At 40.3% G+C, this 26,240-nt stretch overlaps 1 protein-coding gene across 1 annotated transcript in view; it reads right to left on the reverse strand.

The window, feature by feature from the left end:
- mapk1 (mitogen-activated protein kinase 1) overlaps window positions 1-26,240 on the reverse strand; it is a 95,170-nt gene that overhangs the window by 11,989 nt on the left and 56,941 nt on the right. The window contains exons 2-5 of the mRNA XM_063040913.1: window positions 23,347-23,529; window positions 21,148-21,337; window positions 14,502-14,618; window positions 1,231-1,345 (exon numbers count right to left, since the gene is read on the reverse strand). Of these exons, the coding sequence (XP_062896983.1) occupies window positions 1,231-1,345; window positions 14,502-14,618; window positions 21,148-21,337; window positions 23,347-23,529 (605 nt within the window). The remainder of the gene's footprint in view (window positions 1-1,230; window positions 1,346-14,501; window positions 14,619-21,147; window positions 21,338-23,346; window positions 23,530-26,240) is intronic.

Genomic DNA, 26,240 nt, shown 5'->3' on the forward strand with positions numbered 1-26,240 from the left:
GGGGTGCAGTCACAGTTAGTTTCAATTAACCCTGAATACGAGGTCCACTCCACAGAAGTTAATTGAAGATAAAGTGCACACTGCAATAAGACTGAAGAGATGGGGCAGTGACAGCACTATAGTGCTAGTCTTCACTGAGACTGGCACCACTGCAGACTTGTTGATGAGTCTCATGGTTTGCATATTGTCAAACACAAGACAAATTTAGGGCATCGCAAACACTCACTTGAGAATAGTCCAAAAACATTAACGAGCTTAAAATGAGACATGTATAGTGACTGATGCTGCTCCTGGCATTGTTCTTGGGAGTTTCAGCACAGTGGTGATCACATCCATTGTGCCACTAGATGGAATGAAATTTACACTGCAATTCCAGGACCAGCACTGGGAGGAGGAAACTAGCGAAACTACACTGTAATTATCACAGTCAGAATGCCTCTTTTCTTGAAGATGCACATGACTACAGTATCTAAGGTCTCCTGGTACAAATACTCCTCTTGGGTGAGCTGTGGCTTCATGACTAAAGTTCTTCACTAAGTTTCAGAATTTCAATGGCGATATTGTCTGCTCTCAAGGGTTCATCATTCTTTAGTTGGGATGTTCTCTGAATTCTTTCTGGTCAGGGGAAGTGGCAGGAATGGCCTGAACAGATTGCAACTGAGGAGATCTCAAAATTTTCCTACCAGTAACTGATTGCCTCTCCACCCTCCACTGCTGTCCTGGGCTCCCTGAGCAAGGTTGCTACAGCTATAGAAAGCTTTTGCAGTGGTGAAGTTCCTGATCATGAGCCTTTCCATCCATCACCCAGTTACTTGTATCATGGGTGTCTGCCGGATCTCTGCCTTCAGGCATAAGTATAACAGTTTTGCTTCCACTGTAGAATAGTGCAACCTTTAATCCAGGAACCCCTGGTGTTTGCAATTAATCAACTGTTCAATCTGCTGGTCGTTCTCTAGCTAACCCTATTTCTTCCCACAGTCAAACCAATAGCTTGCACACTTCACAGCAAGATTCACACAAAATAGATCATTGAAGTGAAATATACTCTAGTGCAATTTCAAATGAAAGGAAAAACATTTACCAACTAATGTTCTTCCTTCTGAAAGATTTCCACCACCTCATTCAGATACTAAGGTCAGGTTAAATGCTGTAACTATTCCACTAGAAAGCCATCTCCTCTTATTCATAAAATGAAAAGCCATGAAGTTAAGGTGGTACTTTATTTCTTACCAAGGATATGATTGAGCTGGTCCAAATAGTGTTTGCCTGGGAAAGTCGGTCTACTGGACAGCATCTCAGCCAGAATACAGCCTACTGACCAGATATCAATTGACTTGGTATAACCCTGTAAGAAAAACATTTTGTTTTACATTGGAATTTAATTATAAATATAGAGCAGCCAGGACAGTTCAATTAGTTTTATAATAAATCCTATACTTAAGAAATAAACTAACCCTTTTCTGTTTGCTATTAAGTGTTCTGCAGGCATCCATTTAATGCAATGCTACCCTTATTATTTTATTCATAAAACAGACTAGCAATTGCATCCACAAAAAACTGAACTGCAGAAGTGAAATGATATATATTCATGAGACAAATCAGAACAGAAAATTAGCTACACAAGCTTTAGTACTCCTACAAATTTAAAAAGCTTTAGCCTTGGGCATAAATGCAGACGTGAGGAATGCTTCCATATTTATCCATGGTGCTCTTGAACAATCCATGTGATCAAGATTGGCTAATGAATTGGATTTCACTTCAGTACGATGAAACTTGTTACCAGTGAAAATAAACTGTAAGGAGTCCTGTGGGTTTGCACACAGATTGATGTTATGGAACTGGACTTGTGCAATAGGTTCCACCAAGAGTTGTGGCTTCCATTTACTACTGTAGTGACCAATGGAAAAATGAGTTTGAACTTAAATAATACTCTCTATGCCAGCTGCAGCACTGCCTCCATGGAGGGGAGGGAACAGAAGGTGTGAATAACTTTGTGTTCCATCTGTCTGAAACCCCACATGATGATCTGATCGATTCCTGTGCTGCTGATGGCCCCATGACACTGCAAGATGCTAACTGATCAAGGAACCAGAGATTAGTTTAGAAGATAAAACATGGAAATTTTCAGCACTATACAGGCCCTTTGCCCACAATGTTGTGCCGACCATGTAACCTACTCTAGAGACTGCCTAGAATATCTAAGAGGCACTTAGAGGCTCTTAAAAGAACCTACTGTATCCGCTTCCACCACTGCCACCAGCACTGCATTCCACACATCCACCACTACTGTGGAAAAACTTACCCCTGACATCCCCTCTTTACCCACTTCCAAGCACCTTAAAACTATGCCCCCTCGTGTTAGCCATTTCAACCTGGGAAAAAGCCTCTGGCTATCTGCACGATCAGTGCTACCATGTTTAATGAAGATCAAGGCCAGTGGACAGAGAATCACTAAATCAATTTCTATAACAATGACCATTCAATACAGAGGCTTGCAGAGGTGTACAAGACAGTCATAATGTGGACTCTTCAGTGTCTTTGTGCAACATGTTCCCAATTTTTCCAAGTTCAAAGTGCATTTATTATCAAAGTATGTATACAAAATACCAATTTTGAGATTTTTCTCCTTACTGTCAACCACAACACAATAGAACCCATCAAAAGTGAGCAAATAATATTCAGAACTGAAGATCAAGGGTGTGAATCCACAGCCACAAAGCCAATCACAGCTGATCCAAGAATCTTTTAGTTGCAGGCCACAACCGGAGTTCAGCGCAGAAATGAGTAAACCTCATGGAGCTAATTGCAAAGTTCATACTTGCTCCCAGATGCTCCAGTTTTATAACACTCCAGTAGTGGAGTGAAATTGGATATCTTGGGTGCTAACTGTCTGGAGGTTAAAAATTAAATCGTTTACTGTAGTAATGCCTCTGTAGATTCCCCCCGGAAACAATTCTGAGTGTGATTTGCTCTGGGCAACACCATCTTACTATATTATCTACAAAAAAAAACAAGTTCGTGGGTTCAATCTTCCTGCAGTTGCATTTCCAATTTTCAGACTGACAGATAGAAAACTAAGCTAACAAAATGCCTTTGGGTTATGAAGGAAATGTTTAAAGAATTACCTTCTCTCAGAAAACAAAAGTGCATGAAGAATAATTTTATTATTAGTACCTTCACACATTAATAGCCTGAAAACTCTGGTAATTCAGAGGTGAACATTAAGGCTACGTCCACACTAGACTGGATAAATCTGTAACCAAAGCTTTTTCTCTTCGTCCACACTGAAACGGCGTTTTCCTCCTCCGAAAACAGAGCTTTTCTAAAACGCTCTCCAGAGTGTTTAAATCTGAAAACGCCGGTTGGGCGTTGTAGTGTGCACGGGGTAACCGGAGGTTTTAAAAAACCTGTCGTCCCTTTCATTGGTGAAAACACTATGGCTGTAGGAAATGTTTCTGGGTGACCGCTTTGTGGGAGTGGGGAAGATATTGGTGGGGCCACCCGGGGGTCTGTGTGTCCGTATGTGTAGCTATTGTAGTGGCTGTGAGGCCGGTATTGTGGCGGTGAAAAGTGTTGGGGGCGGGGGGGGGGGAGCCATCATATTCCTCATCATTGCAAATCTCTCTGCAACAGAGTTAGTCAGTTTTTCAATGTTCGTCGTCAGCCGGGTCATACTGTCTGTGAACTCCGTCAGTTGCCTCCATACGCTCCAGTATTTGTTTTTTAGTTTTAAGTCCTCCTGCGCGAGAGCCAACAGCTTTCCATCGTTTGGCAATTTTCTTTTAAGTTTTTCAAGTCTGTAACTGGACAAACGCGCACCAAGTATACCATTTCTTCTTCACTTGTTTTCAGTAAATGTGTCCTACGCATGCCCAATAGGAGGAGATTCGCCCAAATACCCGTTTCGGAGGTATTTTCAAAAATGCCTGGTGTGGATGCAATCGTTTTTACGTGAAACCCGCATTTTCAAAATTATCCAGTATAGTGTGGACATAGCCTAAGTTGTCCTCAGCCTGGAACAGACAGCTTGGGACAAGAGAATAGAAGAAATTAATCGCAAACCTACCACTAGTATTCAAGCAATTTCTATTGATTCCCTGGGTTATTAAAAGGATCTGTTTCATTTAAAGAAAAAGGACAGAATTACCAAACTGTGCTGTGTTTGGATCTATTTTAAGAACTGAACATGTCTGCATCATGAGCTTATGCATTTCTCAAAATCTTCCCATACAACATTACAATCAAAAGCGGGTATAACCAAGATGCAAATCTGTAAAAGTATTTTAAAACTGATGAGCAAAACTACTGTGTGTCTACTCAAATGATCCAACTAAAAGTTCCCAGAAAGTGATTTACAGAATAGAATACCAAGAGGTTGGCCTGTCTATAACATGAACTTCCTCAGTTCCCAGAAATTTGGTGTTTTGATATAATTTTAAGGTTATTCTAATTTTCTGATTGCTAGTTCTTTTGAATTCCCAGAATTGCTTCCAGGGGAAATCTACTGAGGCACTGCTACATTAAACAATTTAACTTTTAACCTCCAGACAGTTAGCACCCAAGATGTCCAATTTCACTCCAGTACTGGTGTGTTATAAAATTGGAGCATCTGGGAGCAAGTATGAACTTTGCAATTAGCTGAGAAACTGGAGTCAACTTCTAAATCAATAATGGTTCATTTGTAAAACCATGTCTATGCCAATATTGCAGTTTGCTAAATAGGAATTCAAAAGGAAACTAGCAATCAGAAGATTAGAATAACCTTAAAATTATATCAAAACACCAAATTTCAAGACATACGTCAGTGACAATAAATCTGATTTGGATTCTAATATACCAATACATTAAATTGATTTTCAGCTAAGTGTGTTAAGCTGCATTTCTGACAAAAATTTACCGCTCAAGTAACCAAGGCTTGATCCTGACCCGATGCACATTATCTGCGATCATGTGGGTTTCCTTTCACAGCTGGTTGGCAGGTTAATTGGTCACACAATTCTAGTACGTGGGTAGAGTAGTACAGTAGACCCTCCATATCTGTGGGTCAGGATCGAAAACAAAACCCGAAAGTTCTCTCCAGCACTCATTGTTTGAGCATTGTTCGCCTCGCATCTCGTTTGGTCGCTACTTGTGTTGTGTGCACCCTTTGTTTCTGTGAAAAAATGGCTCCTAAAAGGCAATTAGGTGGTCAAAGCAGTTCCTCAAAGGCTAAGGTAAAGTACTGTAATCTAGAGATGATTAAAAGCATTACTCGTTGTTTGAGCATTGTTTGCCTCGCGTCTCATTCGTTCGCTACTTGTGTTGGGAGCGAGAGGAAGGAGTTTAAGGCTAGTAAGGGATGGCTGGCTAGCTATGTAAAGCACTACGGCCTCAAGAACTTAAAAGATCACGGGAGAATCGGCATCGGCTGATGCCGAGACCGCATCAGCGTTCCCAGAAGAGCTACGATGGTTGCGTCTGTACTCAACAGGTATAGGCTTTTTTCCCTTGTCATTATTCCCTAAACAATGCAGTATAACAACTACCATAGCATTTACATCCTATTAGGTATTATAAGTAATTTAGAGATGATTTAAAGTATACGGGAGGATGTGCATAGGTTATATGCAAATACTACGCCTTTTATATGCGGGACTTGAGCATCCGCAAAATTTGGTATCCACAGGGGGTTCCAGAACCAAACCCCCGCGGATACGGAGGGTCAACTGTAGTAACTATTAATAAACAAACAAATTACCATTCTTCATATTTCAATCCTCAGAAAAGCACCAAGAATTTAACACAGACAGTTAAGAACAAATACTGGAGAAAGCTGTAGTAGATAAGGATTCCTTTGTGGGGTTGCTCACAAAAAGGCAGATGAATCTCTTGCAGCTGCTGACAGTACACTTTCAGCTCCAGTGTCTGCACTTTAGACAAGTATCGTCCCACAACACCTCCTCCCTCACCAACCACACTTATCCACAGTTATTATATCCATACTTTGTGCTTTTACAGGTCAGTGGTGACCCACAGAAAAATACTGTCTTGCAACAGGAACATTGAGTATCATTCAAGTTATGGACACTATTTTTTTATATAAAGGAAACAGGCTTACTTAAAACAAAAAGCTGCCCTTAGTGTTCAGAATTAATTACAGTAATCGTCAACAACCACTGAAGCACATAAATAATTAGGTTGGGTTTTCACTGACAGTTGATGAGTAAAACATACAAAAGCAACATTTTAAAACTGTGGAGACTTCGTCTTCTCCACAACCATACATTAGTCAAGACTTTCAGATTGAACAATGGGGCTGCTCAAGTCTATAAAATATAACAGATTTATTTCACCCATGGGGAAGTCACACATTTGGACGGTTGTTACTGAGAAGTAATTCAGTTTAATTCCAATGTCTTTAACTCATGTCCAATAATCATTACAAGAGTCTTTGCGCTGTTGCAGACAGCGCAGGTCAAGTCACTTCCAGCACTTTGCATCTTCCCCATGCAGCTACACAGTACTAAATGAGACTCCAAAGAGTCCTCCTCAGGAGCAAATTCAGCATCAATGTATCAGCTATTCATCAATCATGACATTCTTGCAAACACGAGGAAATCTGCAAATGCTGGAAATTCAAGCAACACACACACAAAATGCTGGTGGAACGCAGCAGGCCAGGCAGCATCTATAGGAAGAAGTACAGTCGACATTTCAGGATGAGACCCTTCTTCAAGACTAACTGAAAGAAGAGATAGTAAGAGATTTGAAAGTGGGAGGGGGAGGGGGAGATCCGAAATGATAGGGGAAGACAGGAGGGGGAGGGATGAAACTAAGAGTGGGAAAGGTGATTGGCAAAAGGGATACAAAGCTGGAGAAGGGAGAGGATCATGGGACGGGAGGCCTAGGGAGAAAGAAAGGGGGAGAGGAGCACCAGAGAAAGATGGAGAGCAGGCAAGGAGTTATTGTGAGAGGGGCAGAGAGAGAGAAAAAAGGAAAAAAAAATAAATACGGGATGAGGTAAAAAGGGGAGGAGGGGCATTAACGGAAGTTAGAGAAGTCAATGCATGCCATCAGGTTGGAGGCTACCCAGACGGAATATAAGGTGTTGTTCCTCCAACCTGAGTGTGGCTTCATCCTGACAGTAGGAGGAGGCCATGGATAGACATCTCAGAATGGGAATGGAATGCAGAATTAAAATGTGTGGCCACTGGGAGATCCTGCTTTCTCTGGTGGACAGAGCGTAGGTGTTCAGTGAAACGGTCTCCCAGTCTGCGTCGGGTCTCACCAATATATAGAAGGCCGCAGCGGGAGCACTGGACGCAGTACATCACCCCAGCCAACTCACAGGTGAAGTGTCGCCTCACCTGTAAGGACTGTCTGGGGCCCTGAATGGTGGTTAGGGAGGAAGTGCAAGGGCATGTGTTCTTGCAATAGGTGGCATTTACAATACAATACGTAGAAATCATTTCAACAATCCTATGGCATTACATTAAAGATACCAGCATGGATAGAGGAACGGCTGACAGGCAGGAGGCAGCGAGTGGGAATAAGGGGGCCTTTTCTGGTTGGCTGCCAGTGTCTAGTTGTGTTCCTCAGGGGTCAGTATACGGTCCGCTACTTTTCACATTGTTTATCACTGATTTAGATAATAGAATTGATTGCTTTGTGGCAAAGTTTGTGGATAATACAAAGAGAGGTGGAGGGGTAGGTAGTGCTGAGGAAGCAATGCGATTGCAGGAGGACTTAAACAAATTGGAAGAATGGGCAAACAAAACTGGCAGATGGAATACAGTGTTGGGAAATGTATGATATCACATTTTGATGGTAAGAACAATAGTGCAGATTATTCAAATGGGGAGAAAATTCACATGCAAAGGGACTTGGGAGTCATTGTGCAAGACTCTCAAAAGGTTAATTTACAGGTCGAGTCTGTAAAGGCGGCAAATGTTGGCATTTATTTCAAGAGGAATAGAATATAAAAACAAGGAGATAATGCTGATGCTTTATAAGACACTAGTCAGGCCGCACAGAGTATTGTCAACAGTTTTGGGCCCTTTACCTCAGGAAGGATGTATTGTCACTGCAGAGTCCAGAGGAAGTTCACGAGGATGATTCCAGGGATGAAGGGGTTAACATGAGGAGCATCTGGCAGCTTTGGGCCTGTACTCACTGGAATTTAGAACAGTGCATTGGGATCTCAATGAAACTTACCGAACGTTTAAAGGACAAGATAAGGTGGATGTGGAGAGGTTGTGTCCTCTGGTGGGGGCACCCAGAACTAGAGGGCACAGCCTCAAAATAGAGGGGAGACCTTTTACAACAGAAGGAGGAATTTTTTTTTAAGCCAGTGGTGAATCTGTGGAATACTCTGCCACGGATTACGGGTGAGGCCAATTCCATGGGTATATTTAAAGCAGAAATTGATAGATTCCCGGTTGGTCAGGGCATCAAGGGATATGGTAAGAGTGCAGCTGTATGGGATTGAATGGGATCCGGGATCAGCCAAGATGAAATAGCGGAGTAGACTCGATGGGCCAAATGGCCCAATTCTGCTCCTATGTCTTATGATCTTAACATTTATTGATAGGATTCAGTTGCCAGTTTAGTGCAAAGAATTCATTTGCACCACCTATTAGTACAATGTGGCTTTTTTGAAATATTCAATCACTATGAACAATAGATCAGAACTTGAGTCACACAGCTACGTCTGCCTCTGTTAATATATTTTGATATCATGGGCCAATTATGATATAAAACTAGCTTTGATAAAATTTACAGTTTCAGTGATTGATTCTGATCCTCTGATGCAGACGAGTTTACACATTCTCCCTATGACCATGTTGGTCTCCTCCCAGTGACCCATTTTCTCCTTCATCACAAAGTTGTGGGTTCAGAGTTAAGCTGGCTCAAACATATTGCCGCTGATGTCTGTGTGACTGTGCAAACTAGAAGAACTATGAACGTGAAGACAAAATACAATGTGTTGAATTTACTGTGCGTGTTTGATGGTCAGCAAGAACTTATTTGGTCTTTTCCTGTGCTGCATTACTATGATTTCATATTGCTTTTAAATGTGACAAAGTATTACTGGAACACCACAGGTTGTCATCAAACAAACGAGAGCATTTTATAGACGAAGTAGAGAGGCAGACGAGTTTAGGAAGGGGAACTTCTTGGAAACAGAAGCCATGATATTTACACATACTCTTCCCCATCCATCCTCAGGTAATGTAGCCAATACAGAATGCACAAGCAAGAATTTCAGGACAGTGAAACAATTAAAACTCAGTGTTCCGGGATCAGGAATTAATAAGTTAACAAGGACACATAACGAGTAAACAATTTTTAGTGAGTTCAAGTTTACAGAGGGTGAACTTTACAGTCTAGGCAGAGAATTTGAATAGAAGTAACAAAGGTTTAGGCGGGAATGTAAACAGGCAATGAGCTCAGACAAGTATCTGACTTCAGTTACATTACAGAAGTGGACTGACTAAGTACAACTAAGTTTATTACAGTGTCAGTATGAGACAGGGTCAGTCGAGGTTGGCTTTGTTTCAAGTAACTGCCGGGGAATGGGATAAAGTTGACAGCAAAGTTAACAGAACCTCTCATACATTGCTTTCCCAATATTTATTCGCAAGCCATTCTCCCCCCTCAGCATCTACTAGGTGTCAGTCAATGACAGGTATATGAATGTGAAAGAATTGATGGAGGTAGAGATAACGTGTGACATCATCTGGGAGCAGAACGTACATGAGAAATCAGAGACAGATAGATTCTTGAGAATACCAGACCTGATGCTGTAAAAGTAGGAAAAGAACCCATTGCAAGTGATACCATGTTTATCACTGAATTAGTTAGTGGCCCAACATTATGGTATTCAGTTGGAGAAAGTTACACTGGAAAAGTTATCTTCTATATTAGGTTGCCTTCCAAATCACCAGAACAAAAAAATACAAAGCAAATCACTTGCCGTTGGTTTTAACCTTGTGTATAAATGCATGGATCCAGCTAACTCTAGGCAAAAACCAAATCCAGAAGAAATTATTTTTTATTTAATAATACAGTACAGAGTAGGCCCTTCTGGCCCTTCAAGTATCACCACCCCAGCAACCCCCAACAACCCCAATTAGCCCTAACCAGTACAATTACAAGACAATTTACAATGACCAATTAACCTATCCAGTCAACACACATCAAAGTTGCTGGTGAACGCAGCAGGCCAGGCAGCATCTCTAGGAAGAGGTACAGTCGACGTTTCAGGCCGAGACCCTTCGTGAGGACTTAACCTATCCAGTACTTCTTTCGGGACTGTGGGAGGAAACCAGAGTACCTGAGAAAAACGCATGAATGCCATGGGGAGGACATACAGATGTTCCTTACGGACAGTGCCGGAATTGAGCGCCAAAATGTTCCAATGTTGTGAGTTATGCTATCATTTGTAACATAAAAGTTTATAACCTGTTTCAATAAATTAACCTTTTCACACATTTGCCATGGAGGGAATCAGAAATGCAATAATGATTCACCAAATGTGCAGGGGGCGGGGGTGGGGTGGAGTTGCTGTATGAGGCACCAAGTAGACTGGATTGTTATTTTTAGGTTTGGAAGAAGAGCTCTCATCAAAAATTTCATTGTTTGAGAGGGTAGATGTTTCACTAGAGCTCTGCTCAGAATAAAGAGATGGTTATTCAGGAATGAAGAATTTCCTGCATTCTTTAAGGAACGGAAAGGTGCACCATCTGAATGGAGGACTGTGGCAGACCTGTCAGAGTTAAAACATTTTAAAGATTTCGGAATGTCAAGGGATTTAAAAGAAATGGATAGTGAAGGAAAGTTGTGCTAAGGCGAAGATCTTGACGAATGATGGAACAGATTTGAAGGACAGTTAACTCAACTCCTGCTAATTCTTAAGTTCTGTGCTAAATGAAAACTTAATTAAATTACAAACCCAGTACCCTGACAACAGTTCTCTCCCTACATGACTGAGAATGGAGTTTATAACAGAATTTCTGTGTTGGGAGTCAAATCTCAAGTCCTGAGCAGCTCAGCAATGAACATTGCTTTATTAAAAAAAAAACACTCATTTTAGGATCAAGATAATTTTAAAGTTCAGGAGACTGTTTCAGCTGAAGTTACTTTGTTATTTTTGGTAAATTTAGTTCTCAAATATCCCAAATAACTAAATTCAGGTACAAGAAAATAGCTAAAAATGCTGGAAGTCTGTAATAATAGCAAAAATTGCTATAAATACTCAGGTCAGGCATCCTACAGTTATAAGAAAAAAGTTTGTGAACCTTTTACAATTACCTGATTTTCTGCATTAATTACCCATAAAAAGTGGTCTGATCTTCATCTAAGTCATAATAGACAAACACAATCTGCCTAAACTAATAACACACAAACAAATGTACTCTTCATGTCTTTATTGAGCACACTGTTTCATCATTCACAGTCCAGGCAGGGAAAAAGTATGTGAACGCTGATATTTAATAACTGGTAGAACCTCCTTTAGAAGCAATAACCTCCACCAAATGTTTTATGTAGCTGCTGAACAGATTTGCACAATGGTGAAGAGGAATTTTAGACCAGTGGTCTCCAACCACCGGGCCGCAAAGCATGTGCTACCAGGCCACTAGGAAACGATATGATTTGGCGATATGAGTCAGCTGCACCTTTCCTCATTCCCTGTCACGCCCACTGTTGAACTTGAACGCACGTGAGGTCATTACGCACACGTCATCCATGTCAGCGCGGGAAGAAGATCAACTCCTCCAGCTTGCAAATGACAATGGGCTGAAAAGTATGTTTGACATAACATCTCTGCCGGCATTCTGGATCAAAGTCAAGGCTAAATATCCTGAGACAGCCACGAAAGCACTGAAAACGTTGCTTTCATTTCCAACATATCTCGGCGAAGCGGGGTTTTCTGCAATGAATGCAACGAAAACTAAATTGTGGAATAGACTGCACATAAGGAACCCCTGTATTAGCTGGGACATCCCATATATTGGACTAAATTGGTTTGTCCCATACGGGACCGCCCTTGCCCCGTATTTCCCCCGCTAAGGCAGGGAGTTCCTATGAAACCTTTCATGCCGAAATGGCGTAAGGCGCAGAAGCAATTACCATTAATTTATATGGGAAAAATTTTTGAGCGTTCCCAGACCCAAAAAATTAACCTACTAAATCATACCAAATAACACATAAAACCTAAAATAACACTAACATATAGTAAAAGCAGGAATGATATGATAAATACACAGCCTATATAAAGTAGAAATAATGTATGTACAATGTAGTTTCACTGAACAGAATCAACAGAATCGCCAAAACGACTTGTAGGAAAAAAACTGGCACGTACACGCTTGCGCACGTCATACATGTGCACACAGGTACCCGTGCAAGGCTTCATAGTTATGATAGTCTTTCTCGGGATAAACACAAGTGTCCCGTATTTGACTGCTACTCTTGCCCCTTATTTGGGAGTGAGAACGTTGGCAGCCCTACCCCCCCCACCCCCCATGAAAATTGTCAATATTAAAGCGGTCCGCGGTGCAAAAAAGGTTGGGGACCCCTGATTTAGACCATTCCTCCATACAAAATTTTATCAGTTCATCAATATTTCTGGGATACCTTGCAGGATCACCCCTCTTCAGGTCATGCCACAGCATCTCAAATAGGTTAAGGTCTGGATTCTGGCTTGGCCATTTCAAAACACAATTTTCTTCTTTTTAAGCCATTCTGTTGTGGACATTCTCCTGTAAAGTGTCTTGATACAATTTTGAAATCATTGTACCTTTAACTGTCCAGGCCCTGTTGCAGCAAACTAGCCCCAAATCATGCTGCTCCTTCCACAATGCTTCAGAGTTGGTATAAGGTTTTGGTGTTGGTGTGCAGTGCCCTTTTTCCTCCAAGCATACTGGTATGCAAATCTGCCAAAAAGTTCAACTTTTGTCTCATCTGTCCACAGAACATTGTCCCAGAAGTGTTGTAGAACATCCAGATGGTCTTTTGCAAATTTGAGATGTGCAACAATGTTTCTGTGGTGTCCTAGGCCATTCTTGTTCAGTGTTTTCCTTATAGTGGACACATGAACAAAGACTTTAGCAAGTTATAGAGATTTCTGCAGGTCTTTTGCTGTTACCTTTGGGTTCTTTTTCACCTCCTTCAGCATTGCAAGTTGTGCTCTTGATGTGATCTTTGCAGGATGCCCACTCCTAGGAGAGTAGCAACAGTACTGAATATCCTCCATTCGTGGATAATTTCTCTTACTGTGGACTGATGAACACTTTAGAAATCACTTTAGGTCTTTAGAAATGTTTTTATAGCCTTTTCCAGCTTCATGCATCTCTATAATGCTTCTAAGATCCTCTGAAAGTTGTTTTAATTGAGGCATGGTTCACATAAACAGATCTTTCCTGAAAAGAGCAGGCTCTGTCAATAACCTGACCTTTTTTTTAAAACAGGGCAGGTCACCTCTACAAACCACACCTCCAATAGGAACACCTGACTCCAAATAGCTTTTGCAGAAGGCATTACCCCAGAAGTTCACATACTTTTTTGAACCTAGATGGTGATTGTTTAAATGATGTACTCCGTATTGACGAGAAGTAGTACAATTGTTTGTGTTATTAGTTTAGGCAGATTGTTTGTCTATTATTGTGACGTAGATGAAGATCACACCATAATTTATGAGTAATTAATGCAGAAAACCAGGTAATTGCAAAGGTTTCGCAATCTTTTTCTCGCAACTGTACATCAGAAGAGAAACAGGCAACATTTCAGGTAGAAGAGCCTTCACCAAAACTACTTTGAAGAGTCTGCGACATGTTAATTGTGTGTTTCCAAAGATCCTGCCTGACCCACTATGTTCCCATCATTTTAATCAAAGAAAAAAATTACAAAAATATCTATGAATTTTAGTAGATTCAAATCTGTTCAACTGCTGTAATCAGTAGTTTTAACAATGCAATATTAATGGAACTCACTGCTTCTAACAAAACTATTCAATGCAGTGATAGACCTTTGCTTTCTTCCTGCCGTTTCTGTGAATTACTACAGATTCAGCCTCAGAGTTTAAAACTAAACGTGGTCACATCACAAACACCAATTTCTCAGTTCTTCCCTAGTGAAATTTATCTCCGCAAGAGTGCTTTGCCACTGAAATAATTTTATAATTTTTGTCAAGACTTGGAAAGAAAATGCTCATTAAACCAACATATTGCTCTTTCCACTGAAAGAAATGAAGTATACAAATTTCACTGAACTGTTAATGAGTAACAGTTAATCAATGTTAGTTAATGTATCAGAGTTTTATATGAAAACAAATGCTTGAAGTTTGTGTTGCTGTAGAAGTATAATGCAGCTGAGTAGCTCAAGTGTCCTTGGCTTTTTTTTGGATAAGGCACGACTAAAAGTGTTTGTAAACAAAGCAAGTGATATTTATTTTAAGAGTCTCACCTTTGCATGAAGTCAGCTCTGTGATGAGATTTAAGATAAAGGGCCCAAAAGCTCACCTTGGAGTTAAGCATAATCTCAGGTGCCCGGTACCAACGGGTAGCAACATATTCTGTCAGGAACCCAGTATGATCGTGGTCTGGATCAGCAACACGCGCCAGTCCAAAGTCGCAGATCTGCAGTGGAGGAAAAAGCAGTTTAATTTTTTCCTCCAGGAAGACACACGCTGAAGTGGTTCTCATATTTGATGTCAAACTCACCTTTATACTCGAACTTTGCCTATAAGCTGGTATTGAATTTAATTCCAAAGTCACAACTGAAGCCGTTATGGTCATTCTAAAGTGTCCAAACACTACCAGTAGCAATTTCTGTAGGTTTTCACAGAACATACATTCAGCTGCCCTGCCCCACACCCTCATGAAAATACATTGGATGATTAGTGACAAGCGATATTCATAGCAGTACAGCTACTCTAAATTTTCAACACTAATTATTTTTGATATAATGTGCTAAGATGGAGCCAAGAAAACAAGGCACACAGCTTTATAGTCTGTTAGCTGATAGCAGTTGCTCACTCATTGTCAGTTTAAGAATAATTTTTCAGTCAGTGGAGGTAAAAATGCCCAAAATAGTGAAAATTATGCTGAGTATTCAGCCTGAGAGGCTATACTGACTTGGTTGCTACATTTTGCAATGTTCACACAAAGCAAAATCTGATGTCCTAAACAAGCAAGCTACAACAATCTTTCAGAAAGTCTTGTTTATACCAACTACAGCAGGAATAGGCAGCATATTCAGCACCAACTGAAGAGGAAACACAGTAGAATTATTCTGGTCCAGAGTCACACAAAAAAAAACAACCCAGTCTATTGTTTTCAGCTGGCTATCACTATTTATCGAATTCCATATTAAGGTATAAATTAAATGTCATGGTCAAGATGCAATGTGATTTGTCTTGTCACACCAGGTTAAAGAAACAATTAATGTTTTAAATTATTTTTACTATCACATATGTAGATTTCAGTTTTACTGATTAGCAAGCAACCTAGTTATATTGTATTTCTATCCTAATGTCAAAAATCAACCTTTCACAAAACAGGCTCTTTCACTTTCCCATACATAATCTATTCAATTACATGTATTAGACTATCCAGGCTGGATAATGCCCCTTTCATGGACACGCTAATTTAAATGCATCAGCAAGAATACAACTACTGGGCAACATCATGTAAATCTGGCTTGAAGCATTCCACAGTATCAGCAGAAATTAAAAATCATGCAGAGTGCTGATTTGCTCAGCAGCTATATTTGTTGCAGATTCAGTACTGATTTACACCACAAACAATACGAGTTGATTAGGCTGATGCTGCAATGGCTAATACTTCTTCCCGGCAGGATAAATACAAAAAGCAACAAACTGAACTACCCAGAGAATTAATCATATCTTCAGAAGTCTAAGTATAGGAGAGAAAATATGAAAACCTCAGCTTTTAAAAATTGGGATTAATGTTTGGATATTAATTATCAACTAAAGAAACAGGCTACTCATCAAGCATACATAGAGTAAAAAAAATTAAGCTCAATAGCTCTTTTGAGTGTTTTATCCACGTTTTCCCTTAAATTTCCATTTTTAGTGGAATGTCCTAGCAGAAGCTTTTGTTGAAGTCCACAATGATCTATTGTCAAGAGTGGCAGGTAGCTCATTTGCAAACTTTTATAATAAACTGCTTGGTAAATTATGGCAACCAACAAGTTGCAATTGCATAAATCCAAGGATAAATTTCATGGATCACAAGCAAAGCTACCTGTGAATTCCAACCTCTTCTTGTTCTTGATCACTATCAATATTAAATATTCTATTTTGAATCACCTGATTTTCAGAAGCTCTAACACACATTATCAAATTATTAAGTTCACCAAAGACTGAGGAGAGAGTAACCTGATAAACCTGATGCTCTTAGGAGTTTGAAATTTTATGTTGGATATAACCAGGATCAACAGAATATCTTACCATTAAGGAAGTGGCAAAGAGGTCACTGGTTATTGCATTGGAGGACACCACATGCCAACAAAATGCATCTCTACAGAAATTATCACCAGGGAGGCAGAGCTTATATCAGAGTTGTGGGGATGATTAGCAAATGAAAACTGACCTATAGGATATTCCATTAATATAACAGCACACCACATAGGAACTGACTAGGAACCTATTCCAATTATGGTTTTTGCCAACTGGACCAATTCAGAGAGACCATTCACATTTAAAGTTTCCAGGTTACACATTAAAAATTGAATAAAATTTAGAGATGTTACTGAGCATCTTAAGGATAGCGAGGGTTCTATTTTCAAAGTTCAACCATATATTTTTCCTCCAGATGCAGTTGAGTCCTCAATTCAAATACTTCTGCTTACTGATACAGCCTGTGACATGGTCGCTTATGGCAAGCTTGTTTGGAAGGTCAGACTGCACGAGATCCATGGGAATATAGTGGGTTAGATTCATAGCTGGCTTTGTGGGAGGAAGCAGAAGGTGATGGTCAAGGGTTGTTTCTCGCACTGGAGGCTTGAGTCTAGTGGTGTGTTCAGGTCAGTGCTGAGACCTTTGTTATTTATAACCTGTACAAAAGAATTAGTCATAAATGTACAAAGCTTGATTAGTAAGTTTGCAGAAGATACTAAAATGGGTGGAGTTATGGATAGTTTAGAAAATAATGAAATATTACAGGGGTTCTTGTTCAGCTAGGTATGTAGGCTGAAAATTGGCAAGTGCTTTCAATCCAGATGATGTGAAGTAATGTATTTTAGGAGATCAAACCAAGGCAGGACTCGTACAGTGAATGGTAGGGCACTGGAGAAACAGAGGGGCGTAAAAGTGCAAGTGACATTACAGGCAGATAAAGTGGCGAAGTTGTCTGGCACACTGGCCCTCATCAGTCAGGATACTGAGTATGGGATTAAGGAAGTTATGCTGTGATTAAACATGACATGGATGAGGCCACACGTGAGTAATGTTTATAAAAGTATCTGTAGATATTCTCTCCTGAGATGGAGAGAGATTAAGAAAGGGGAGAGAGGTGTCAGAGATGGACCAAGTAAATTTGAATGCAGGATGGAAGCTGGAGGCAAAGTTGATGAAGTCGACGAGCTCAGCATAGGTGCAGGAAGCAGCACCAATGCAGTTGTCGATGTAACCAAGGAAGAGTTGGGGTGCAGTATTAGTGTAGGCTTGGAACATGGGCTGTTCCAAGTAGCCGACAAAAGAAAAACAGTCATAACTGGGACCCATACAAGTGCCTGTCGGTCCTCCAGCCTTTTTATCTTTCACCAATCAACTTCCCAGCTCCTTACTTCACTCCCTCCCACTGTCTGACCAATCATCTTGTGCTTTTTCCTCCCCTCCCCACCTCCTTACTCTTTCTTTCCAGTCCAGATGAAGGGTCTTGGCCTGAAACTTCAACTGTTCACTCTCTTCCATAGATGTTGCCTGGCCTTCTGCATTAACTCCAGCATTTTGTCTGTATTGCTTTTGACAAGTACATGGATAGGAGGGACTTAGAGGGCTACAGACCAAATGCAGACAGATGGGTTTAACTTGCTGGACAACAGCATGGACGATTTGTGCCAAAGGGCCTGGTTCCGTGGTGAATGACTGTGAGAAAGTTAGGCTTTTAACAAAGGAGATTGATTTTTTTAAAAAATGAAATGCCCCCTAAATGTCCCATTCTGATTAGTTACCTGCAAACCTCAAAATTCAATCCAATCTCAATTTATAACTGAAGAACCATTTTACTAAGTTAAGAGATTGTTATTTCTGTGTTTATTGGCTAGATCATTCATCTGAATAATTCACCATGACTATTTTTGAATGTCATAACCCTATTTAAACTAGAAATTACTCCCACCTTAAAAATCCAAGGACAGGCCCTCATGGATCAAACAAGAAAATTCTTTATTTTGTTTCAAATGCACATTACATTGTGCGCCACCTTGACTTCAGATGCTGAAAAATATATACTACGAATCCAGTGATTCATTTATAACCCAACGAGGTAGTGAACAGTATTTGGCATAAACAGCAAAGACTTTAACGCTATCATTAACAACAGCTGTGTCTCCAGCGCTCAGGCTCAACATTGAAGTGTTGAGTCTGAGCATTGGAGAAGCAGCTGTTATGTTAGCATTAAAGTCCTCACTGTTCATGTCAAATACTGTTCACCACCTCATTGGGTGAGAAAAAATGAATCTGGAGCTTCAGTGATATTCTTCCCATCACCTGGTCAGGTTGCCTTCATAATGACCCACAATGTAATGTGGACTGAGAAATATTAAGCAGTAGTAAAGTTACCTTTACTTTCACCAAAATCTTAATGCAATTTCACCAGTTCTAAATGCAATAGGTCATTCCACTGAAGATAACTCAGTGCTCAAGGATTTTAAAATTGTACTTCCACTACTTATTAGCCTACAGAATACCCATCATATTAGATGCATGCTCCACCCACATTCAAGAATTAATTATTTGTGAAGCTAGTTAACTGAATTATTTTGGCAAGGACAGTCCCTTTCCAGTTAATCCCTTCTGAATCCTTTAAAAGCTTTCATATCTTTCAAGATGTACTGCAGAGATTAATTACTATAGTCCAGCTCAACACCTCCACTAGCCTCCTGAAGTTTGCTACGGCATCACTGTTTACAATACTTTATTTTCATATCACATGCAAATATCTGAACTTTGGATCAACTTTATTCAACACATACATTTACATGTTTTAGCAATTTGCTGTGGTGTGTTGGTAGGGTGCAACATACAACAAAAACAATAGTCAACAATTCTAAAGAATAATATAAAACTCAGTAATAAAAATGAGTTTAAGCATGGAAATGGAATGAAATGAAATCTGCATAAACTTATTCTGCACACTGAATTCCCAGTTATCAAAACATTAAGAACGCTGATCCCAAAACCAACCCCACCAATGCAAAAGCCCCTGTAGTCTAGAGAACAACCATTCACCACTACATCCTGATTTGTTCCTTTAGTAATTTTGTCACTATACTGCTTGGAATGCAGTGTCATCTTAAAGTGAATTAAGCAAGCATTGAGGTATTAATGGAAGCAATAACCAATCATGCAGAAATTACCAGTCTAATACTAGGGATCCAAGAGTGACAGTTTCTCAGGTTTACTAGCTATTTGTGCCTCTAGCTCAAACTATTTAGCATGCTCTAAACCTGTGAAATGCTTTCTCCATCCTCATAATAGTACTTTTGAACTATTCAATTTCAATGCATCATCACTCTCTATAATAATCCCTTCCACTTCTCTTTGATACTTCACTGGGTTCTTAACATCAACTACATTCCCCTCCAAAACCCTGGTTAAGCAAAATGAAACAAGTTGTTGCAACACACACAAAATGCTGGAGGTACCATCCTGCTGAAGGGTCTCTGCCCGAAACATCGACTGTACTCTTTTCCATAGACGCTGCCTGGCCATTTGAGTTCCTCCAGCATTTTGTGTTGCTTAGATTTCCAGCATCTGCATATTTTCTCGTTTGTGATTGTGAACAAGTTATTGTTCTCTTAAACTGCCAGTCTTCCACTTCCTCCACCGCAGCATTCCTACTACCCGGCCCCCCCCCCATACTTCCTATTGTTGCTGTGTCAAAGTTCTGGAATTCCCTATTAAGTAGCTCTGTAGAAGAACCTTCTGTGACTTCAAGTGGCCCACCACCATCTTTGTAAGAACAATTGGAGATGGGCAATAAATGGCAAACCTGTCAGCAGTACCCACATTCTATGAGTGGGTATATAGGCTGAGTACCACTTATACGAAATTCCATAATTTGAAAGACTCCGAAATCCAAAATGTTTTTGAGTGCTAACATGATGGCAAAAATGGAAAACCCCATGAGGTGCTATGAAGGTTCCCAGGCAGGTGTCTATGCACCACAGACAATTCTGAGAAGTGACTTTACATATGTAATGAACAGAAGTTAATGAAAAATAGAAAAACGCTGCATAAATTGAAAAATTAAGATCGAACACGTATTGAAAGAGTGGAATCGTCAGTGCCAGAGTGAACACATGCAGTTTAACTGAATGCTGATCATGAAACAATCCAAAATTTATCACGACAAACTGAAAATTGAAGGTACTTGTGAACTAGTTACAGGAATTTAAGAAAAGGCATGGCATTAAATTTCGAAAGATTTGTGGTGATAAAGTGCCTGCTGATCATGAAGCAGCAAAGAAACTGAAGCATTTGCCAAGATTGTTGCTGATTAAAATCTAACATGCTGAACAGCTTCAGAATTACATGTGTGATGAACAGGTATATAAAACTACCCTCAGGGTATATAAGCTGTATATGTAATGTAAATGGATTTCTTATTTAATCGTGGGTCCCACCCCTAAGGTCTTATTACATAGATCCAAGTAACTCAAATCCAAAACACTTCCAGCCCCAAGCATTTCAGAGAAGGGCTGCTCAACCTGTATCAAATACATTCCCTTCTACGTTAGACTGGCCTCAACGACCAGACATCCAAAACACTTACTGCTATTTCTCAAAAGTGCTAATTATGCTCTCTAGCTTCAGGGCACAGAAAAATGGTAGTGTAGCACCCAAGGTTGCTGGCACACCAGTATTTCACTGCACTAGTTTCTATGTGATTATAAAACATGGGATGAAAAGATACTAACCTTCAGGTCACAAGTAGTATTGAGCAAAAGGTTGGATGGTTTGAGATCCCGATGAAGGACATTGGCAGAGTGAATGTACTTTAACCCTCGGAGAATCTGATACAGGAAGTAACAGATGTGATCATTGCTAAGGTGCTGAGTCTTCAGAAGTTTATACAGGTCTGTTTCCATCAGATCCTGTACAATGTACCTGGAAACAAAGTCAAGGAAACCACACCAACATTCTCACACTAGAAAACCTGCTATAAAAGTATCTCTTTGTGCAAAGGGTGACCCCAGCCAATGGGAAGTTCTCCCTCAAATCTAATGCCTTCATTTCACCATGCCACATTGATGTCTTGATTTCAAGATCAATCACTGACCTCTTCACCAATTTAATCTTACCCATGGCTGTAATGATTGAGACTTGTTGGCCTTGGCTAAGCCCAAAATGAGCTCTAGTGAAATGACTAATGAGAAAAATGCCATCTGACAAGAGTATTGAATACACTTAGTTGTTAAAAACAAAGGTGGCACTAAACAGATTAGGATTTCTTATGTTTTGTTAACAGGTCAAACAGGCAATTTTCCACATTGTTTTGGAGCAAAAGGCAGCTAGAGAAATGCTATTTCTGGAGGCTGATTTGAGCACTGCTGTAGGAGGTGTCGTCTGACTCCATTGGCGCTGCTGTATCCAATGATCCTAGCCATTTCCTCACATTAAGTGAGAGGAAATTAATTTGGCTAAAAACTGACTACTATGATAGAAGGAATTTAAGGAAAGACATTTGGATTATCCTCTCGGGACCTGGCCAAAGGTTGATACAAATGCTTCAGCCACATTCCGGCTTTCAGTTGATGGGTTCTAGTATCATTGAAGATGGAGATATTCTTGGAGTCTCCTCTCATTTGCTGGTTAATCATTCACCACCATTCATTGCAGAACTTTGATTTGATTCACTAATGTGAGGCAGATTAGCTTGATTGCATTGCTGTTTAATGTTCTGTGTGGTCACTTTCGTGGGTTGGCATCTTGAGGTGGACCTGATGAAGCTCCTGAATGCCCTTCGACAGTAACCATTGAATCTGAGTTCACACTGGCTAAATGCTAACTGTAAAAGTTAAAGCATGCCAAGCCACGTGAATACACTGTGTTAAAATACAATTTTATTGCTAAGGATACTCAGTGCTGTGAGGCTCTGCAGTAATGCCAGGCCTATTCTAAATCAATTACATTTAGTATGACTGCAGTGCCATACACCTAAACTGAGAGTATCTAAAGTGTGGAAACTTCTGCTACAAATGTCTCTGAAAGGTAGACTGTAAGGATATGGCCATGGTCAAGTTGATGAATCCCTTGCACTGTTCACACATGACATATTACAGGTCAGCAGTTACACTCTTCAGGTCTCAGTTGATGGTGCCAAACTTTGCTTGGGCATGGACAATGAAGTCCTCAACCTAAACACATTTGGGTTGCTATTCTCATGGCTTCTTTCAATTGCGCAATATGGAATGTTGAAAATTCAGCTGAGGGCAATGAGGGCAACCAGGGCAACAAGTGGTAAACAATTGTTTTACTTGACCACTAATCCATGAGACTTCACGGGGACCAAACTCAATATTGAAAGCTGCCAGGGGAATAGGGCGCTCATTCCTGACTGCACTGCACTTCTCAGATAACAGAACAGTCACACCCAAGGATCATGATGGAATGCTGGATGCAAGGTACAATTCCAAGAGTATGGCTATACTTGTGTGAAATAGGTCTGTGGGACAGCATTCCCAACCTGCAAAGTACAACTGTGTGGAGCACATCAAAAGTCCCCTGGGATAACAACAGCTACGATACATCTCAAATTACAGCCTAATAAAGATTTAGTTACAAATGTACAGACTAATGGACCACTTCAGACCTACTCTGATGACCAGGTCAGGTGACAAGAATTCCTTCCATGAAGAACTTGAGTGATTTAATGAGGTTTACATGACAAACAAGTTAGTTCATGTTACCAGCAGAAAGTGCTTTTTAAACTAATTCTAGATTTAGCTAATACAGTTTAAATTGCCCAGTATCCATAAAGGTTTGGAACATGCAAGAGGGTTGTTATTTCATATTTCTGGATTATTCGTCCAACCAACAATGGAAACATTCTGCAGCTGTTTCTCAAATTATATTAACCTTTATATAATCACACACACACTCAATCATCAGGATACACATCTTTCATTTGGTCAATGGTGGGGGCTCGGATGATGTCATTGATGCCGATGATATTCTCATGTTTGAAGCGCAGCAGGATTTTAATCTCACGCAAGGTCCGCTGGCAGTATGTCTGATGTTCAAAAGGGCTGATCTTTTTGATGGCCACACGAACTTTATTCACGTTGTCATGAGCTGAGCTGTAAAAACACAAATTTTTGTTTCACAAGTGGAATACAAGTTCACTGAAAAGCAATTTTTAAAAAAAAAAATTGATAAACAGAACTATTGCTTAATCAGAAAAGGGGAGGGGCTAGTGAGAACAAATGAAAGGGGCGGGGTAAAGGGAAGAAATTAGATTTTCCAATGAATGGATCAATCATAATGAAGTCAGCAACATCTGAAAAAGGTCACATATACTTAAAATACACCAAATAACTTCACACTTCCCTCATTGGTGGAAACCGTAAAAACTGCTGTCAAAATATGAAGCTAACCAGTCACTGTCAATAGCACAACTGCTAATATACATAAAGTTTACAGCTGTACACAAAATCGTATCTGGTCTCGGTTTTTGAAATCATGCATAGAGAAAGCTAGATATCAAGTAAAAGCTTTCAAATTTTGACATAAACTGTCTCCATTAATCAAACTTTGAAAGATGAATATACTTGTAAAAGTACATTCTCAATGGCAAATTGCTATCTGTCTTTACTTAGGACTAACTCTGAAATATACAATTAAACTCTGAATATACCAGCCCCAATTGATATCGTGGATTTAGTTTGTTTCTAGAAACAGAAAACCTACAACACAATGCAGGCCCTTTGGCCCACAAAGCTGTGCCGAACATGTCCTTACCTTAGAAATTACCTAGGGTTACCCATAGCCCTCTATTTTTCTAAGCTCTATGAACTTATCCAAGAGTCTCTTAAAAGACCCTATCGTATCCACTTCCACCACGAGCCCATCCCATGCATTCACCACTCTCTGCATAAAAAACTTACCCGACATCTCCTCTGCACCTACTTCCAAGCACCTTAAAACTGTGCCCTCTCGTGCTAGCCATTTCAGCCCTGGTCTTCCACTATCCACATGATCAATGCCTCTCATCATCTTATACATCTCTATCAGGTCACCTCTCATCCTCCGTCACTCCAAGGAAAAAAGGCCAAGTTCACTCAATTCTATTCTCATAAGGCATGCTCCCCAATTCAGGCAACATCCTTGTAAATCTCCTCTGCACCCTTTCTATAGCTTCTACATTCTTCCTGTAGTGAGGCGACCAGAACTGAGCACAGTATTCCAAGTGGGGTCTGACCAGGGTCCTATAGAGCTGCAACATTTCCTCTCGGCTCCTAAACTCAATCCTACAATTGATGAAGGCCAATGCACCGTATGCCTTCTTAACCACAGAGTCAACCTGTGCAGCAGCTTTGAGTGTCCTATGGACTCGGACCCCAAGATCCCTCTGATCCCCCACATTGCCAACAGTCTTACCATTAATACTCTATTCTGCCATCATACTTGACCTACCAAAATGAACCACCTCACACTTATCTGGGTTGAACTCCATCTGCCACTTTTCAGCCCAGTTTTGTATCCTATCAATGTCCCACTGTAACCTCTTGACAGTCCTCCACACTATGTACAATACCCCCAACCTTTATGTCATCAGCAAATTCACTAACCCATCCCTGCACTTCCTCATCCAGGTCATTTATGCATTTAAAAAAATCACAAAGAGAAGGGATCCCAGAATAGATCCCTGAGGCACACCACTGGTCACCAACCTCCATGCAGAATATGACCCATCTACAACTGCTCTTTGCCTTCAGTGGGTAAGCCAATTCTGAATCCACAAAGCAAGGTCCCCTTGGATCCCATGCCTCCTTACTTCCTCAATAAACCTTGAATGGGGTACCTATCAAATGCCTTGTTGAAATGCATATCCACATCAATGGCTCTACCTTCATCAATGTGTTTAGTCACATCCTCAAAAAATTCAATCAGGCTCGTAAGGCACGACCTGCCTTTGACAAAGCCATGCTGCCTATTCCTAATCATATTATGCCTCTCAGGATCTTTTTCATCAACTTGGAGCCACTGCAGCTATGTGCCCTTGTGTGGATTCCAGTGTTCAATTTGTGATGTTGTGAACGTGTGAATGAGCAAGAAAAATTATACAGCTTTTGGATTTTATTTAACTGCATTTATACTGACACTGCAAGCTGCTGTCCAATTTTTACCATAATAATGAATACTGATGAGAATCTGGTCTACTGATTCCTGGGCAAAGAAGCATGGAAAATATTTAACAACTCAACCGACATCTGAAGGCAGGTCTTTAAAGAGTAAACTTTTGAATTCTGAAGCAGCACTCTTTGCCCACACTCTGATTCAGAAGCAGCCTCTTCCCTTCCACCAAATTTCTGAATGGACCATGAACCCTACTTCATTATTCCTCCTCCCCAACATTATTTATGCAATTTATAGTAACTTTACATTTACATTGTACTGTTGCAAAATACACTTCATGTCATCCTTTCAGTATTAATGTGATTGAACAACTTCTCTGCACTTGTAATTGCACTTCTATGAAACTTGGGGCTCATTTTTCAGGATATGCACTTTATTTCAGCAACAATATCTGATGTACAACATTTCTAATTATATAGATTATGCAAAACCTTGGTAGTTCTCAACCACCTGATTAATACATAATCCTATGAGGTGTAGAGAAAGGTACTATCTATGAAGTGTAGTACCCTTCTCTACATGGCACTTAGTTTCTGTTTAAAGCAGGGGACCCCAAACCTACCATTAACTGAGGGGTCCATGGACCCCAGATTGAGAAGCAGTAGCACACGAATGCTTTGGCAGCACTTTATTGTCACAGTTCAAACTTTCA

Source organism: Mobula hypostoma, chromosome 2 (genome assembly GCF_963921235.1).
Source record: "Mobula hypostoma chromosome 2, sMobHyp1.1, whole genome shotgun sequence".
Classification (NCBI taxonomy): domain Eukaryota; kingdom Metazoa; phylum Chordata; class Chondrichthyes; order Myliobatiformes; family Myliobatidae; genus Mobula; species Mobula hypostoma.